Source organism: Larus michahellis, chromosome 1, assembly GCF_964199755.1.
Source record: "Larus michahellis chromosome 1, bLarMic1.1, whole genome shotgun sequence".
Taxonomy (NCBI): Eukaryota; Metazoa; Chordata; class Aves; order Charadriiformes; family Laridae; genus Larus; species Larus michahellis.
In genome coordinates, this window is record NC_133896.1 from 213,803,296 (window position 1) to 213,820,073 (window position 16,778).

Below are 16,778 nucleotides of genomic sequence, written 5' to 3' on the forward strand. Positions count from 1 at the left end.
CGCCCCCACCCCGCCGCACCGCAGCAGGGCCGCCACCGCCCCGATTCAAACAGCAGCGCCCGCCCCCGCCGCCTCCCCATTGGCCGCCGCCGGGGCGTGGCGGGAGGGACTACCAATCCCGGCGGCCCCCGGGGCGCGGCGCGGGTCTCGCGAGAGCCGCGGAGGACGCCGGGAGCGGGTTGCCGTGGCGACGGCGGCGTATGGGGGAGGGGGGAGGGCGTGGAAGGTAGGGGGCTGCAGGGACGGGGCCTGGGGTCACAGGGACATGTGTGGGGCCGCGGAGAGGGGGCCCGGGGATATGTGTGGGGTCGCGGAGAGTGGGCACGGGGTGACGGGGACACGTCTGGGGCCGCGGGGAGCGGGTCTGTGGAGACCGGGGGCATGTGCGGGACCAAGGGGAGGGGGCACGGGGAGACGGGGACATGAGTGAGGCCGCGGAGAGGGTGTCCGGGGGCCACGGGGACACGTGTGGGGCTGTGGTGAGGGGGTCCGAGGGGCCTGGGTACATGTGTGGGGCTGCGGGGAGGGGGCCCAGGGGGCATGGGGACACGCGTGGGACCAAGGGGAGGGGGCCCAGGGACATGTGTGGCTCCAAGGGTGGGGGGTCCGGTGGGGCACGGGGACATGTGTGGGGCCGCGTGGCGCAGGATCCCGGAGTGGGGGGACGGGGACACACGTGGGGGTCCAGGGGAGGAGAGTGGGCTCCCGTGGGGGGATACAGGGACACACATCGGAATGTGGGGAGGGGGCTCTGGGGCAGCATGGGGACATGTGTGGGGCCATGGGATGCCAGAGGGGGGGATAGGGACACACGTGGGGACCCAGGAGAGGGGGACCCTGGCATGGAGGGGGGGCACTGGGCTACATGGTGCTGTGGGGAGGGGGCTCTTGGGGGCAACAGGGACATGTATGGGGCAAAGGGAGGGTGCTCCTGTGGGGGGTACAGCGATATGTGTGGGGCCGTGATGCTGCCATGGGGGGCAATGAGGACACACATGGGGCCATGGGGGTGGTTGGGGGGTGCAAGCCCCAGAGCCCTACTTGGGGTGGGGGACACCTGAGGGACCCTTGGGGGGTGGCGGCGGGGGCAGCAAGGGCAGCAAGGGCCCACTCTGCCCCACAGGGCTCCTGCCCCACGGCAGGGGATGCTGTCCTGGGGGGAGCGCCCCGAGCTTGCCTCTCCCCTCGACTTCTCCTTCTGCTGCATCAGCTCCATCGAGGGTGAGTATGGCCACACAGGAGCTCCCAGCCCCACAGCAAGACCCTCACCCTCTCAGAGAGTCACAGACCGCTTTGTGCAGGAAGGGACCTTAAAGGCCACCCAGTGCCACCCCCTGCCCTGGGCAGGGACACCTCCCACCAGCCCAGCTTGCTCCAAGCCCCGGCCAACCTGGCCTTGAACCCCTCCAGGGATGGGGCAGCCACAGCTTCTCTGGGCAACCTGGGCCAGGGGCTCACCGCCCTCACAGCCAAGAATTTCTGCCCGAGATCTCAGCCCAGTCTCCCCTCTTGCAGTGGAAACCCCTTCCCCCTCGTCCCATGGCTCCCCTCCCTGATCCAGAGTCCCTCCCCAGCTTTCCTGGAGCCCCTTGAGGGACTGGAAGGGGCTCCAAGGTCTCCGTGGAGCCTCCTCTTCTCCCAGCCTAGGCTGGGACCAGGGGTTGCCCCTCCCCAGGTGCAGGACCCTGCACTTGACCTGGTTGAACCCCATGAGGTTCACGTGGTCCCACCTCTCCAGGTCCCTCTGGATGGCATCCCAGCCCTCAGGCGTGTCACCGCACCGCTTGGTGTCACCCACAACCTTGCTGAGGGTGCCCCTGCTCCCACAGTCCCTGTCATTGATGGAGATATTGAACAGTGCTCGTCCCAGTATGAATCCCTGAGGGACACCACTGGTGACCCATCTCCATCGGGACATGGAGCCATTGGCCACCACCCTCTAGAAGTGACCCTCCAGCCAACTCCTCTCCCCACAGAGCTGCTGAGGGTGCAGCCCCGCGCTGGCCCCTTGCCCCCACAGCCCACCCATGCTCTGCGCCTCAACAACAACAGCCTGGAGGCCTTGGGGGGGCTGCCCCCCACCCTGGAGCAGCTGCTGGTGACCCCTGCACAGCTCCGCTGGCTCGACCTCTCCTTCAACTGTCTGACTGCCATCGACCCGGTATGCAGGGGAACTGTGCCTCAGTTTCCCTGGGGTGCAGGGGGGGGGTGTCCCGGGCTGATGGCAGGGGAGGTCCACAGGTCCTGACCACTTTCCGTGCCCTGCGGAGCCTCCAGCTGCACGGGAACAGCATCAGCAGCCTGGCCGAAGTGGACAAGCTGGGTGTCCTGCCCCAGCTGCGTCGCCTCACCCTGCATGGGAACCCCATGGAGGAACAGAGGGGCTACAGGTACCCTCGGTGGGGGGCACTCTTACCCCGCAGGGAGCAAGGGGAGAGCCCCCATGCCCCACTGAAGCCCTGTTCCCCCAGGAGCTATGTGCTGTCCCTGCTGCCCCACCTCACCTCCTTGGACTTCAGCGGCGTGACCAAGCAGGACCGTGAGGATGCTGCCAATGCCAGGCTCCAGCATGGCAAGAAGAAATAGGGGGGGCCAGGACACTGAGCCCCCGCTTCAGAGTGAAGTAGGTGGTGGTGGGGGACACGGGGAGGCAGGGTGGCACCCTGGGGAGAGGGACCTGAAAGCCCCTGGGTGCCACCAGCCCCCCAAGCCTGCCCTGACCCACCCACAAGTGGGATGTTGCCCTGCTTGGGGGTGGGGAGAGAGGGGGAACAGGACCTGGGCAGTCCCGGGGGGTGTCTGGGGCTTGTCCCTAGGCCCACAGCCCCATGTCACCCCCTGCCCAGGGGCGTCCTCTCAACCAGGGGACCCCGATGGAAGACAAGGCTCAACATCTGCCTTGAAACCTGCGGAGCGGCACCCAGAGACCCCCCCACAGGCTCACCCAGGCCTTGGCTGCCTCCTGGGGTGACACTGGGGGTGGGGGTCCTGGCGGGGGGGGAAGGGGGCAGCTGCCTCCTCTGGACCCCCCCATCGCCACCCCCCTGTGACTCCCTGCCCCTCCTAATCAATGCAGGCCTCAGCTAGGGGGGTGGCAGTTGTGGCTGAAGGCAGAAGGTGGCTCATGGGGTTGTTTTCTATAAAAATGGGCCAAATCGGGACCGTGGGGTGGGTGCAGGGATCAGCCCCACACAGCAACAGGAGTGCAGGTCCAGTGGGTCCCAGTAAGCAGCTGGGAGAGTAGAGTGGGGCTCCATGGACTTTGTCCGGAGCACAGAGCAAATCCCGTAACCAAAACAAAGGGAAGAGCTGTCCCTAAACAAGGGACATCTCTCCCAAAATCCCTGTCCCCTTGCCCCTCCCCGGGAGCAGGTACGTGTCCCCAACCATGTCCATGCCATGACAGAGGAGACGGGCGCTGGATGAACATGGTTTTTATCTACTGCGGCCAAAAATAATAATTAAAAAAAAAAATAAAGGTCCAAACATGTAAAAATAAGTGGGGAGGGTGTCAGAAGCCACCGGGTCCCGTGCAGAGCGTCACATCCGCGGCAGCCTGACTCCGGCCCAGCCTGCCCTGACCCGGCACAGCGGTGGTGCCGACCCACGCCGGGCCTTTTCCCCCAGCGCCAGCGTTCCCTTTGTGGTTATCCCTGTGCAAGGCGGCATCCGGTGAAACACAGCCCCCTCCCCACGCACACCCACCCACCCGGGAGGAGGAGAAAGCCTCCGAGCAGGGCCGGCAGGGTCGGTGCGCCGGTGACAGCGTCTTCGCGATTAGTAGGAAACCAGGTGTCTGTACAAGTTCTGTCGCAGTGCCGTGGGGAGGGAGGGGGAAGAAAGACAAGAAAAAAAAAAAAAGGGAAAAAAAAAAAAGAAACAAACAACCAAAACCAACCCAAAACCGGTGAAGCTGTGGTGCTGCGGGGAGGGCTCAGGGGATGCCAAACTGTACAACCAGTTCTTCTTTGGCGTCGACGCGGATCTGTGAGAGCGCGCTGAAGGCGTAGGCAGCTATCCGGGACACCTGCGGGCACGAGCACAGCAGCCGGCATCAGCGGTGGCTCCGACAAGGCAGTTATCCCAAAGAAAACACCACAGGGAGCAGCGTGGCAGCCCCAGCACATCCTGCAGCAGCAGGGTGCCCACTCCAGGCATTTGGCATCACTCGGAAACTGGACAGCAGGAAAGGACCCGTGGCACCTTGGCCATCCATCAGGAAAGCTGCAGGCAGGCGAGCTCAGCACAGTGGGCAAACCAGTTGCGGCTGAGAGCAAACCTGAGCCTTTTCAGTGCGCTTAACTGGCAAGGCAATGGCTCCTGCCTGGGAGGAAGAAGGTTTCCCCAGCAGCTCCTTTCCCAAAGCAGCAGCAGGACACCCTGGGAGCAAAGCTGCCTGCGCTACAAGACACCCTGCTGCCGCCATGACCCTCTGAAGGGACCGGGAGGAGTATAAAGCTGCTGCCTGCACGCAGTTACTGCGCTAGAAATGTGTGACTGGGCTTTGCCTTCAGTGCTAACGAGCCCCTACGGGACTGCCTGAAACTCGGGGTGTTTCTGCATCACCCACGGGCACCGTGACTCCCACCTCCACGCTCATGGGATCCCGTGGTGTCCACACCCCTCTGACAAGGCTAAAGATGACAAGAGCAGCCGCCGGGACCTGCTTGGGGCCCTCCAGCACAGCCGGGCTGCCACAGACAAGCTGGAGCGGTCACTGCCACTGCTGCTCCCCCCAGGACAAGGACACTTCGTTCGGCTCCTGCATTTCAGCAGAGCATCGAGCGGGGCCCACAGATCGGCTGTGGGGCAGAGCTTCCCCCTCCCCCCAGCCCCTCACCTGCTGCAGGTCTGCGAAGGGGACGGGGTCACTGGCGAGCACTTGGTGCGGTTGGTTGGTGAGAGACGGCAGCAGCGGCAGCTTCTTCCAGTGCGTCAGGTTGTTGCTCAGCATGGCCAGGCGCGTGCTGCGGAGGGGAGAGCAGCGAGGGTCAGCGCTGGCACTGGGGAGGAGGGTGTCAGCCCACCCCGGGGAGCAACGGGACTCCGGCAGACCCCAGGCTCGGCAGAAGACGGGTGCTGCACCTCCAAACACCGAGGGGGAGCTGGGGAGAGCTGCGTTGCACCGCTCCCAGCACTCAACCCCCTACAAGCCCCGAGGCGGGAGGACGAAGGAGCCTCCAGCTCTCCAACACAGGCGCCTTTCACGCGGGAGCGATCGCATCCAGCCACCCGCCGGCTGCCCCGAGTGCCAGGGGGAAACACAGGAGCCCTTTGTGTGCGGCCGCCCTCAGCGAGACCGTAGCTGGGATGAGGGCTCTGCCGCTGGCTTCACCCAGCAGTGCCAGGAGAGGAAGAGGCTGAGCACCAGCCCTGCTCCACACCGTTATTCTCCCAAGGCCCAATGCCTTCCCGGGGATATGGCCATCATCTATGTGGATTTCTCCAAGGCTTTAGACACAGTTCCCCACAGCCTCCTCCTAGAGATACTGGTGCATTACGGTCCAAACAAGTGGTCTGTGCAGTTTGGGGGAACTGGCTGACTGACCACATCCAGAGCTGGGTGGTCAATAGCTCCTCCTCAAACCAACAACCTGGCCCAAGTGGGGTCCCCCAGGGATCGATACTGGGCCCAACACTGTTTAATAGCTTCATAAGCGAGCCGGGTGATGGGATCAAGTGTACCCTGATGGAAGTCTGCTGATGACACCAAACGGGGTGGGGAAACAGACATTTGGGAAGGGAGAGCCACCCTGCAGGACACCCTGGATCAGCTGGAAGAGTGGGCTGACAAGAACCTTATGAAGTTCAATGAGGACGAGTGTAAGGTCTCGCAGCTGGGAACACACAATCCCAGAGTGCAGCACAGGCTGGGATCTGCCCAGCTCGGGGGCAGCGCTGTGGGGAGGGCCCTGGGGGTCCTGGTGACACCAAGCTCAAGGTAAGCGAGCAGGGGGCTGCTGCGGCAGAGAAACCCAGCGGGACGTTGGGCTGCATCGCCAAGGGCATCGCCAGCAGAGACAAAGAATCCTTGTCCCGCTCTGCTCAGCGCTCGCCAGGCCACACCTGGAACACGGGGCTCAGTTTCGGTCCCCGCTATGCAAAACAGCTGGGGCCAGGCTGGAGAAGGGCCAGGGAAGGGCCACCAAGACGATTCGGGGACATGGAAGCTGCCCCATGAGGGAAGGCCGAGGGAGCCGGGTGTGTTCAGCCATGAGAAAAGGCGGCTCAGGGGAGACCTGATCCCCACGTTCCGGCATTCAGAGGGTGGCTCCAGAGAAGACGGAGACTCCCTTTTTACAAGGGATCACACGGAAAAGACGAGGGGAAAAGATGAGGGGTGACGGGTACAAGTTACTGCCAGGGAGATTCCAATTAGACACAAGAGGGCAATTTGTCACAGTGAGAACAATCAGCCACTGGAATAATCTCCCCAGGGAAGCGGTGGATTCCCCAGCATCGGACACTTAAGATCCAGCTGGACAGGGCGCTGGGCCGTCTCGTCTAGACCGTGCTTGTGCCAAGGGAGGTTGGACCAGCTGATCCCTGAGGTCCCTTCCAACCCGGGATTCTGGGATTCTATGACTCTCTGAGGGGCTGGAAGCGCCCCGAGGGAGCGGGGCAGGTCCCACCTGTACTGCCTGGCTCTGTCCATGTACTCGTGCTGCTCCATGCCCTGCGAATCCGCTGCCGACACGTCAATGATGTTGCTGCGGAGACACAAAACAGCAGGTCCCACTGCAGGTCCGTCGCTCCCCTCGAGGACAATCCCCGTCTCGGGCAGACCCAGCACCCTCTGAGGAGGGCAACCAGGACTTCAGCCCCCTCCAGCACCCCAAAATGAACAGTTCAGGGCTGTTACGAGGCCAAATTTGCAGCGTGGCTGCAGCCAGCTGGACAGGAGCGTACCAGGCTGGAGCGGCTGCTTGTTGGGAGGGGAAACACCAAGGAGCATTTGCCTGAAACTGCCCCGGGGCAGATGGGGTCAGAGGCTTTGGTATGCAGCCTCCTGCAGCGCAGGGTGGCCCGTACCCTGAGGACCTCGGCACGCAGCTGCTTGGGGAAGGACGCTGCACCATGCTGCAGGGGCTGCGAGGATTAAGCACTTGGCAGGCATCCCGAGAGCCCCGGTGCCGGGCCCCAGGCTCAGAGAAGAACTGGGCACTCACCCAGGTCCATGCCGTGGCCTGGCCCCGTGCCCCCTGCCACCTCCCCCAGGCAGTGTGGTGCTGTGACACCGTGTGTGGGACGCACACCAGTTTCCACCAGCCCTTCCATGCCAGTAGGGCCCACGAGCAACGCAAAGAACCCCCCAATGGGGCTGGCCTGCGGTGGTTACAGCAGGAGGCTTACATGGCCGTTTTGGCGAGGATGGAGGACAGCATGGCCTGCTCATCTGTGCGCGCCGACGGGAGGTTGTGGTAGCTCTGCTCTGCTCCATTCAGCACCTTGTTGGGAGGGCTGGCCGCCGGCTCCAGCAGCCGCTTTGTCTCTTCTTCCTGGGGAAAGGGAAGAAGAGAATCAGCCCTGGCTCCACCACGCCACCAGCTTTCACCCCACGGGATAGTGCAAGTCTTGCCCTCCGCCTGCCAGAAAAGGCTCCCCGCGCTTCCCAGTGTAACCCCAGCACAGCCCCGGCTCCACCGAGGTGACGGTCAAGCTCCTCTTCCCTAATTCCTTCGCTTTTTCACACCTGGAGCCCCCACTGCCACAAAGCGAGCAAGCGCGGCTGAAATCAGGCAGCGTGCAGCAGCACGTCTCGGGCAGCTAACCCGACGCGGCCGGCACCTCATGTCCCTAAGGAGGATCCCAACTGCCAGTGCCAACCTGCCCGAAAACTCACAGCTAACAAGGACGCACCCATCGCATCCCAAACCTGCCCATGCAGCACCTACCACAGCCTCACCCCACACCCAGGGTCTGCAGAGACCACCACCAGCCTTTCCTCGCAGCCACAGAGCGTGGCTTGCCTGGGTTATGGTGTGGCCAGCGCCAGGTGAACCCCACCAGCTACAGCCCCACGGGGCAGGGGGTGCCTGGAGGAGGCTCTGGGAGGGAGTGAAGCCCCAGGGCACATCCCCTCCTCAGCTCAGGGGGTGCAGAGCCCCCCACCGTGACTCAGGCCTTAATCCTCCAGCTCGGCCAAGCAGCGACACAGGGGTGGGGGGGGGAAGAGCCTGGCAGGGAGCTGATGGGTGCAAGCACCTAGGAGAGCAAGATGCTGGGGAGCCAGAGCACTGCCACTCCTCCGCACACCCTGCTGGTGCCATCTTCAGCTCCTCCCTGGCCAGCAGCTCCCTCTCCCCTTCCTCCTGCTGGGAAACATGGCTGGCATCCCTGAGCCCAGACCCCTCACCTTCCCCACAGCATGGCAGGAGCACCCCAGCTCAGCATCCCCTGGGGATGAGCTGTCACAGCTGAGCTCCCTGACAGTGACAGGCTGCCCACACCACAGCCACAGATTAAGTTTCCACAGGACAGATGACAGCTCAGATTTGCACCAGGCCCCCAAGCTGCTCAGTGTCAGCGGGGACGGTTGCTTTGTCCCAGGAAGGAAAACCTGTCACCACTCCCACCAGCGCCACAAGCGCCTGTCACCCTGGGCTCACACCGGCAGCGGGACAGCGTCTGCAGGGTGCGAGGCTTGTCTTGCCCCATCCACCAAGCCCCCTCCTCCTCCCACTCAGCACCTGGGAGACTGGTGGGCACTGGCACAAGTTTGGTAATCGGAGAAACACAAGGGAAAAGTGACTTTAGGAAGCTCAAGGGAAGAAGCAGCTCTGGGAGGCTGTTCTAGGAGAGCAGTCAGCCCCGGGTCTGTGCGGCCAGAGAAAGGCTGGGCCCTGCTGGGGGGCTGACAGTGTCCAGGGGGAAAAGGGGCAACAGGGAAACATCAGCCACCCTGGATGTGCCAATGCACAGGGACAGCACCTTAGAACCACAGACGGGTTTGGGTGGGAAGGGACCTTAAAGATCATCTCATTCCACCCCCCTGCCCTGGGCAGGGACACCTCCCACCAGCCCAGCTTGCTCCAAGCCCCGGCCAACCTGGCCTTCAACCCCTCCAGGGATGGGGCAGCCACAGCTTCTCTGGGCAACCTGGGCCAGGGGCTCACCGCCCTCACAGCCAAGAATTTCTGCCTCAGATCTCAGCTCAGTCTCCCCTCTTGCAGTGGAAAACCCTTTCCCCTCGTCCCATGGCTCCCCTCCCTCATCCAGAGTCCCTCCCCAGCTTTCCTGGAGCCCCTTGAGGGACTGGAAGGGGCTCCAAGGTCTCCGCGGAGCCTTCTCTTCTCCAGGCTGAACCTCCCCAACTCTCTCAGCCCGTCCTCCCAGCAGAGGGGCTCCAGCCCTCCCAGCATCTCCGGGGCCTCCTCTGGCCCCGCTCCAACAGCTCCGTGTCTCTCCTGTGCTGAGGCCCCAGAGCTGGAGGCAGCACTGCAGGGGGGTCTCCCCCGAGCGGAGCAGAGGGGCAGAATCCCCCCCCTCGCCCTGCTGCCCACGCTGCTGGGGATGCAGCCCAGGCTGCAGGGTGTTTCTGGGCTGCAAGCGCACGTTGCCGGGTCATGGACAGCTTTTCCCCCCCACCAGCCCCAAGCCCTTCTCTCAGGGCTGCTCTCCATCCCCAGCCTGGGCTGGGACCGGGGGCTGTCCCCACCCGGTGCAGGACCCTGCACTCGGCCTGGTTGAACCCCATGAGATCGCAGACCCACCCCTCCGGCCGGTCCCAGGGCTCCGCAGAGGGAGACAAGGCGGACCCGGGGACCTGCGGGACGCAGCCGGAGACAGCGAGGCAGCACCGGCGGGGCCAGACCCCTCCCAAGCACAGCGGGATGGACGAACCGGAGGAGCCGCGGCGGGACTCCCGAACCCACCGCCGGGCCCCGGGAAGGGGACGAGGGCTCCGAGCACGGTCAGCCAGGCCTCCCCCGGTGCCGGGCAGGCAGCTCCCCGCGGTGTCCCCCCCCGTGGTGTGGCGGGGCCGGGCCGCCCGCCGCAGGCCCCGGGCCTACTCTCGCCGCAGCGGGCCGCCCCCGCCGGAGCCGGGCCTACCCTCGCCGGTCCCGGGCCACCTCCCCCGGCCCCGGGCGCACCTGGTCGGAGGCCTCGGCCTCGCTGCTGTAGCAGCAGCCCATGGCGAGGCGCAGCAGGGCCGGGCCGGGCGCGGCGCCGCTGCGGTGTCCGGCGGGGGCCCCGCCGCCCCGGTCACGTGAGAGGGGAGAGGGCGGCACCGCCTGCCTCCCCCTGCCGGCCTCGTGACCCGCCATGGCGTCACGTGGGGGGGGAAGGAACCAATGAGAAAGGAGAAGACAGGCCCCGCATAAAAACGCCGCCGTCACGTGAAGGGCAGCCAATCAGAGGGCGGGTAAGAGGGAGGGACGGAGCCCCTCCCTCCGCGGGCCCCGTCACGTGAGCGGCGCCTCGCGCCGCGCTCGCGCGTGGGGGCGGTGTCACAGGATGGCGCGGGTGGGGAGGTGGGGGGGGAGAGGGGAGGGGGGCGGAGCTCGCGCGTAGAGGCGTCACGCGGCCCGGGGCGGCGGGCGCGTGCGAGAGCGGTCACGTGCCCGGCTGCACGCGCCGCCCAGGGCTGCCAGCACAACCCAGTTCCCGGTCCCCCCCCGTGTTCCCAGGGCTCCCAGTGCCCCCAGTGCTCCCAGTGCCTTCAGTTCCCCGCCGTGCCCCCGGTGCTCAAAGTGCCCCCCGGTGTTCCCCGGTCCCCCAGAGCTCCCGGTGCCCCCCACTGCCCGTCAATGCCTCCCAGTGCCCCCCAGTGCTCCCAGTACCCTCCCGGTATCCCCAGGGCCTCCCAGTGCTCCCAGCGCCCCACTCCCCGCGGTGTTCCCCACTCCCCCAGAGCTCCCAGTGCTCCCCAGTGTCGCCCAGTGCCCCCCAGTGCTCCCAGTGCCTCCCGGTGCCCCCCCCCCCCCCAGTGTTCCCCAGTCCCCTAGAGCTCCCAGTGCTCCCCAGTGTCCCCCAGTGCCCGTCAATGCCTCCCAGTGTCCCAGTGCCCCCCAGTGCTCAAAGTGTCCCCCAGTTTTCCCCAGTCCCCCAGTGTTCCCCCAGTGCTCCCCAGTGTCCACCAGTTCCCACCAGTATACTCCCAGGGCTCTCCCTGTGCCCCCCTGTGCTGCCCAGTGCTCCCAGTACCCTCGCAGTGCCCCAGTGTCCCCCAAGTGTTCCCCAGTCCACCAGTGCTCCCAGTGCCCCCCGCAGTGTTCCCCAGTGTTCCCAGAGCTCCCAGTGCCCCCAGGGCTCCCAGCACCCCCAGTGCTCCCAGTGCCCCCAGGGCTCCCAGCGTTCCCAGTGCCCTCCCAGTGCCCCCCAGTACCCTCTCAGTGCTCCCAGTACTCCCGGGAGGGCTGGTACCCGGCGGGTGGGGAAACTGAGGCACGGCCCCCCCCCCCCGAGTCTCCCAACTCCCCTGAGCCCCCCAAATCCCACTGAGCCCCCTGAAGCCCCCGAGCCCCCCAAGTCCTGAGCCCCCTGAGCCCCCCACATCCCCCTGAGCCTCCCCGGGCCCCCCAAGACCTGAGCCCCCCCAAAGACCCCTGCGCCCCCCAAACGCCCTGAGCCCCCCAAACCACCTGAACCCCCTGAACCCCCCAAATATCCAAGCCCTGAGCCCCCCAAATCCTGAGTCCCCTGAGCATTAAGCCCCAAACCCCCTGAGCCCCCCCAAACTATCTGAGCCCCCCGAGTCCCGAGCCCCCCAAGCCCCCGGACTTCCCTTTGACCCCCTGCAGCCCCCCAGCAGGTTTGGGCACCCCCACGCCAGGGGGGGTCCAAGCTGAGCCCCCCCGCTCTGCCTGCAGCTCCCCGCTGCCTGTGCTGCCACCCCGCCCCCCAGCACCCCGTCACCCCCTGCCCAGTGCCGCCCCCCCTCCCCGCCATGGGACCCATCGCTGTGGCGAGCGCGTCGGTGCTCAGCCCGGCAGGACATCGCGCACGGCCCCGGCTGCGCGGGAAGCGGCAGGGAGAGGGGCCCAGTATCAGGACCTCAGCCCCAGTATGGGGACCCCAGTGCCAGTGACAGGACCTCGGGCCCAGTATCAGGACCCTAACCCCAGTGACAGGACCCCAGCCCCGGTACGGGGACCCCAGAGCCAGTATAAATACTCCAGCCCCAGTATTGGGACCCCAGTCCCAGTATCAGGACCCAACCCCAGTGACAGGACCCCAGCTCCAGTATTGGGACCCCTGTCCCAGTGTCAGGACCCCAACTCCAGTATTGGGACCCCAGCTCCAGTGACAGGACCCCAGCCCCAGTATCAGGACCCCAGCTCCAGTATTGGGACCCCTGTCCCAGTGTCAGGACCCCAGCTCCAGTATCAGGACCCCAGCTCCAGTGACGGGGCCCCAGTTCCAGTGACAGGACCCCAGCTCCAGTATGGGGACCCCAGTCCCAGTATCAGGACCCAACCCCAGTGACAGGACCCCAAGTCCAGTATTGGGACCCCAGCTCCAGTGACAGGACCTCAGCCCCAGAATCAGGACCCCAACACCAGTATCAGGACCCCAGTCCCAGTATGGGGACCCCAGCCCCAGTGTCAGGACCCCAGCTCCAGTGACGGGGCCCCAGCTCCAGTGACAGGACCCCAGCCCCAGTATCAAGACTCCAGCCCCAGTATTGGGACCCCAGTCCCAGTATCAGGACCCAGCCCCAGTGTCAGGACCCCAACTCCAGTGACGGGGCCCCAGTTCCAGTGACAGGACCCCAGCTCCAGTATGGGGACCCCAGCCCCCATGTCAGGACCCAACCCCAGTGACAGGACCCCAACTCCAGTATTGGGACCCCAGCCCCAGTGTCAGGACCCCAGCTCCAGTGACAGGACCCCAGTCCCAGTATCAAGACTCCAGCCCCAGTATTGGGACCCCAGTCCCAGTATCAGGACCCAGCCCCAGTGTCAGGACCCCAACTCCAGTGACGGCGCCCCAGTTCCAGTGTCAGGACCCCAGCTCCAGTATGGGGACCCCAGCCCCCATGTCAGGACCCCAACTCCAGTATCAGGACCCCAGCCCCAGTATTGGGACCCCAGCCCCAGTGTCAGGACCCCAACCCCAGTATGTGGACCCCAGCCCCAATATGGGGAACCCAGCCCCAGCATCAAGACTCCAGCCCTGTTATGGGGATCCCAGCCCCAAGACCCCTCCGGCAGCCCCAGGGCCATCCCCCAGCCCCATCCTGTCCCCGTCCCTGTCCCCAGCCCCTCTCAGCCCAGTAACCGGTAACCGGAGCTGGTGCCGGCTGTGGCTGAGGCGACGCCATCAATAATTGAGTGGGCAGCGGGGCTCGGCACCGCTCGGGGACATGCAGCCCTGCCTGCTGCCTGCCCCCTGCCTCCTCCTGCCCGCCTGGAGCGTGGGGACAGGTAGGTGCCACCCCCACAGCCCCGTCCCCTTGCTCTGGTTGGGGACCCCCAACAGCCCAGGGCGGTGGGGAGGGGATGTGGGGTGCCGTGTGGGGTGTGGGGTGCAGGATACGGGGTGCGGAGGCAGCAAAGCTGGGCCAAGGTGGGGGCGAGGGGGTGTGCCAGGCAGTTCCCCCCCCACGCCCAGCAGCCCCACAGCCCAACCCCCCAGGACAGCAGCCCTGCAGATGGGTCCCCGTCCCCCCCCTCAGCCCCGGCGCAGGGACCCCCACAGCACCCCGGGGTGCCCCGGCCCCGGCAAAGCGGGGGGGTGTGTGTGCAGAGCACTGCCAGCTCATGGCACAAGTGGGAGCTGCTGGCTGGCACCCTGGGAGGAACCTCCCCCCCCCGCAGCATCACTTGGTCGGGGGGGGGGGCCCTTTTCCACAGCCTGACCCCCGGCCCCCGGGATGGTGTCGCCGGCGATCGCCCTGGCCTTCCTCCCCTTCCTCGTCACCCTGCTGATCCGCTACCGGCACTACCTGGTGCTGCTGTACCGGGCGGTGCTGGTGGGCTGGCTGCGGGACCGGCTCACCGGCGTCCCCCGGGAGCAGCGCGCCTTCCAGTACCTGCTGGCCCACGCCATCCCCGGCGACCCCCGCCACGTCCTCCAGACCTTCGACCAGTGGTGCTACCACTGTGAGCACCTCAGCTGCGTGGGGCCCGTCAAAGGTGAGCGCCACCCTCGCCCGCCTGCGCCGGGGGAGGCCCGGCACAGCCATGGCACCGTTAGCACGGCCACGGCACCAATGGCATGGCCGTGGCACCATTGACACCGCTGTGGTACCAGCGGTAACGCCTTGGCGCTGTTGGCATGACCATGGCACTGTTGGTATGGCCACGGGACCAATGACATGGCTGTGGCACCATTGACACCACCGTGGCGCTGTTGGTATGGGCACGGCATTGTTGGCATGGCCACGGCACCTTTGAAAACAGCCATGGCACTGTTGGAATGGACACGTCGTTGTTGGCACGGCAGTGGCACCATTGACATGGCCATGGCACTGTTGGTACGGCCACAGTACCAATGGCATGGCTGTGGCACCATTGACATGGCCATGGCACTGTTGGTGCGGCCACGGCACCAATGGCATGGCCGGGGCACCATTGACACTGCCATGGCACCGCTGGTGTGGCCATGGGACCATTAGAAAGGCCATGGCACCACTGGCACAGCACTGTTGGCACGGCCGTGGCACCATTGACGTGGCTGTGGCACCATCAGCATGGACATGGCATCATTGGCATGGCCATGGCACCGTCGGTGGCCATGGCACCATTGGCATAGCTGTGGCACCATCGGTGTGGCCATGGCACCATCAGTATGGTCATGGTATCATTGGCATGGCCGTGGCACCCTCAACACGGCCACGGTATCATTGGCATGACCATGGCATGGCCGTGGCACCATCGCTGTGGCCATGGCATCATTGGCACAGCCGTGGCACTGCCACTACAGTCACGGCACCATTGCCAGCGCTCTGCACCCCCAGCAGGGCCATGGCCCCGCCACAGGTAGGGCCACGGGGAGCGTTGGCGCGGCCATCCACCTCCCTCCTGCCATGCCGTGCCACGTCCCCCATCCTTCTGGGCGCTGGGGAACCAGCCACCACCTTCCCCCCATCCCAGCAGCCCCGGGGACCCGACGCTGCGCCGGGAAGCAGGGGGAGGGATGGGTGCAGCCCCCCCGGGGTGCTGACGGTGCCGGGCCGCGGCAGGGCGGATCGTGGAGCGGCTGCTGGAGGAGCGGGCACCGCTGCGGGTGCTGGAGCTGGGCACCTACTGCGGCTACGGCACCGTGCTGCTGGCGCGGGGGCTTCCGCCAGGCGCCCGCCTCTACACCGTGGAGGGGGACCCCTGCCACGCCGCCGTGGCCGAGAAGGTCATCCGCCTGGCCGGCTTCGACGAGCAGACGGTGAGCAGCGTGCCCAGGGGAGGGAAACACGGCTCTGCCCGCCGCTGCCGGGGAGGAGAGGGGTGGGGGGGTCCTGCCCTGGTAGGGGTGGTGGGTTGGCACCCTGGGGCTGAGGGGCGTCATGGAATGGTTCAGGTGGGAAGGGACCTTAAAGATCATCTCATTCCACCCCCCCGCCCTGGGCAGGGACACCTCCCACCAGCCCAGGTCGCTCCAAGCCCCGGCCAACCTGGCCTTGAACCCCTCCAGGGATGGGGCAGCCACAGCTTCTCTGGGCAACCTGGGCCAGGGGCTCACCGCCCTCACAGCCAAGAATTTCTGCCCGAGATCTCAGCTCAATCTCCCCTCTTGCAGCGGAAAACCCTTCCCCCTCGTCCCATGGCTCCCCTCCCTCATCCAGAGTCCCTCCCCAGCTTTCCTGGAGCCCCTTGAGGGACTGGAAGGGGCTCCAAGGTCTCTGCGGAGCTTTCTCTTCTCCAGGCTGAACCCCCACAACTCTCTCAGCCCGTCCTCCCAGCAGAGGGGCTCCAGCCCTCCCAGCATCTCCGGGGCCTCCTCTGGCCCCGCTCCAGCAGCTCCGTGTCTCTCCTGTGCTGAGGCCCCAGAGCTGGAGGCAGCACTGCAGGGGGGTCTCCCCCGAGCGGAGCAGAGGGGCAGAATCCCCCCCCTCGCCCTGCTGCCCACGCTGCTGGGGATGCAGCCCAGGCTGCGGGGGGGTTTCTGGGCTGCCAGCGCATGGTGCCGGCTCACGGCCAGCTTTTCCCCCCCTCCCTCTCCCAACCCCCCCAAACCCTTCCCTCAGGGCTGCTCTCCATCCATTCTCTGCCCAGCCTGGATTTGTGCTTGGGGTCACCCCCACCCGGGTGCAGGACCCTGCGCTTGACCTGGTTGAACCCCATGAAGTTCATGTGGTCCCACCTCTCCAGCCTGTCCAGGTCCCTCTGGATGGCATCCCATCCCTCATTGTGTGACCGCACGGCTCAGCTTGGTGTCACTCGCTGAGGTTGCCCTCGACCCCACCATCCATGTCACCAGTGATGTCACACAGCTCTGGTCCCAGTATGGACCCAGCACCATTAAACATCTGCGCTGCTCGGTGCAGGTGGAGCTGATCGTGGGCCCCTCGGAGGAGGTGATCCCCCGCCTGAGGGAGCGGCACGGCCTGACGAAGGTCGACTTCGTCTTCATGGACCACTGGAAGCGCTGCTACCTGCGGGACCTGCAGCTGCTGGAGAGCCACCAGCTGCTGGCCGAGGGGGCCACCGTCCTGGCCGACAACGTCCTCTTCCCCGGGGCGCCCCATTTCCTGCAGTACGCCAAAACCTGCGGCAAATACCGCTGCAGGGTGCACCGCGCCAGCCTGGAGTATTTCCGCACTATTCCCGACGGCATCGCCGAGCTCTGCTACACCGGGAACCGCTGAGCCGGGCGCGGAGCTCCGCCAGGGCTGC

General features: G+C 66.0%; 3 protein-coding genes across 6 annotated transcripts; 2 read left to right on the plus strand and 1 right to left on the minus strand.

Annotated features, from left to right (window-relative positions):
* The first annotated feature begins 180 nt into the window (after positions 1-180).
* On the plus strand, positions 181-3,492 carry LRRC51 (leucine rich repeat containing 51). Of its 4 annotated transcripts, none has more exons than XM_074572201.1 (6): positions 194-226; positions 1,124-1,221; positions 1,977-2,161; positions 2,242-2,390; positions 2,472-2,623; positions 2,865-3,491. In XM_074572201.1, the coding sequence occupies exons 1-5, from the start codon at positions 201-203 to the stop codon at positions 2,584-2,586; spliced, it is 573 nt and encodes a 190-aa protein (XP_074428302.1). In that variant the 5' UTR covers positions 194-200; the 3' UTR covers positions 2,587-2,623; positions 2,865-3,491. The 4 variants fall into 4 exon arrangements, with proteins under 4 accessions (XP_074428301.1, XP_074428302.1, XP_074428303.1 ...); XM_074572202.1 differs by having other exon boundaries at positions 3,373-3,479; XM_074572203.1 differs by having other exon boundaries at positions 2,847-2,967.
* On the minus strand, positions 3,419-10,364 carry LAMTOR1 (late endosomal/lysosomal adaptor, MAPK and MTOR activator 1). The gene is made up of 5 exons (XM_074572199.1): positions 10,095-10,364; positions 7,354-7,499; positions 6,633-6,710; positions 4,841-4,967; positions 3,419-4,027 (listed from the first exon to the last, which is right to left on the minus strand). The coding sequence occupies exons 1-5, from the start codon at positions 10,266-10,268 to the stop codon at positions 3,935-3,937; spliced, it is 618 nt and encodes a 205-aa protein (XP_074428300.1). The 5' UTR covers positions 10,269-10,364; the 3' UTR covers positions 3,419-3,934.
* A 3,455-nt stretch (positions 10,365-13,819) lies between these two features.
* Positions 13,820-16,750, plus strand: TOMT (transmembrane O-methyltransferase). The gene is made up of 3 exons (XM_074573001.1): positions 13,820-14,081; positions 15,131-15,327; positions 16,430-16,750. Exons 1-3 carry the CDS (start codon positions 13,820-13,822, stop codon positions 16,748-16,750), a joined length of 780 nt encoding a protein of 259 aa, XP_074429102.1.
* Positions 16,751-16,778: the final 28 nt, after the last annotated feature.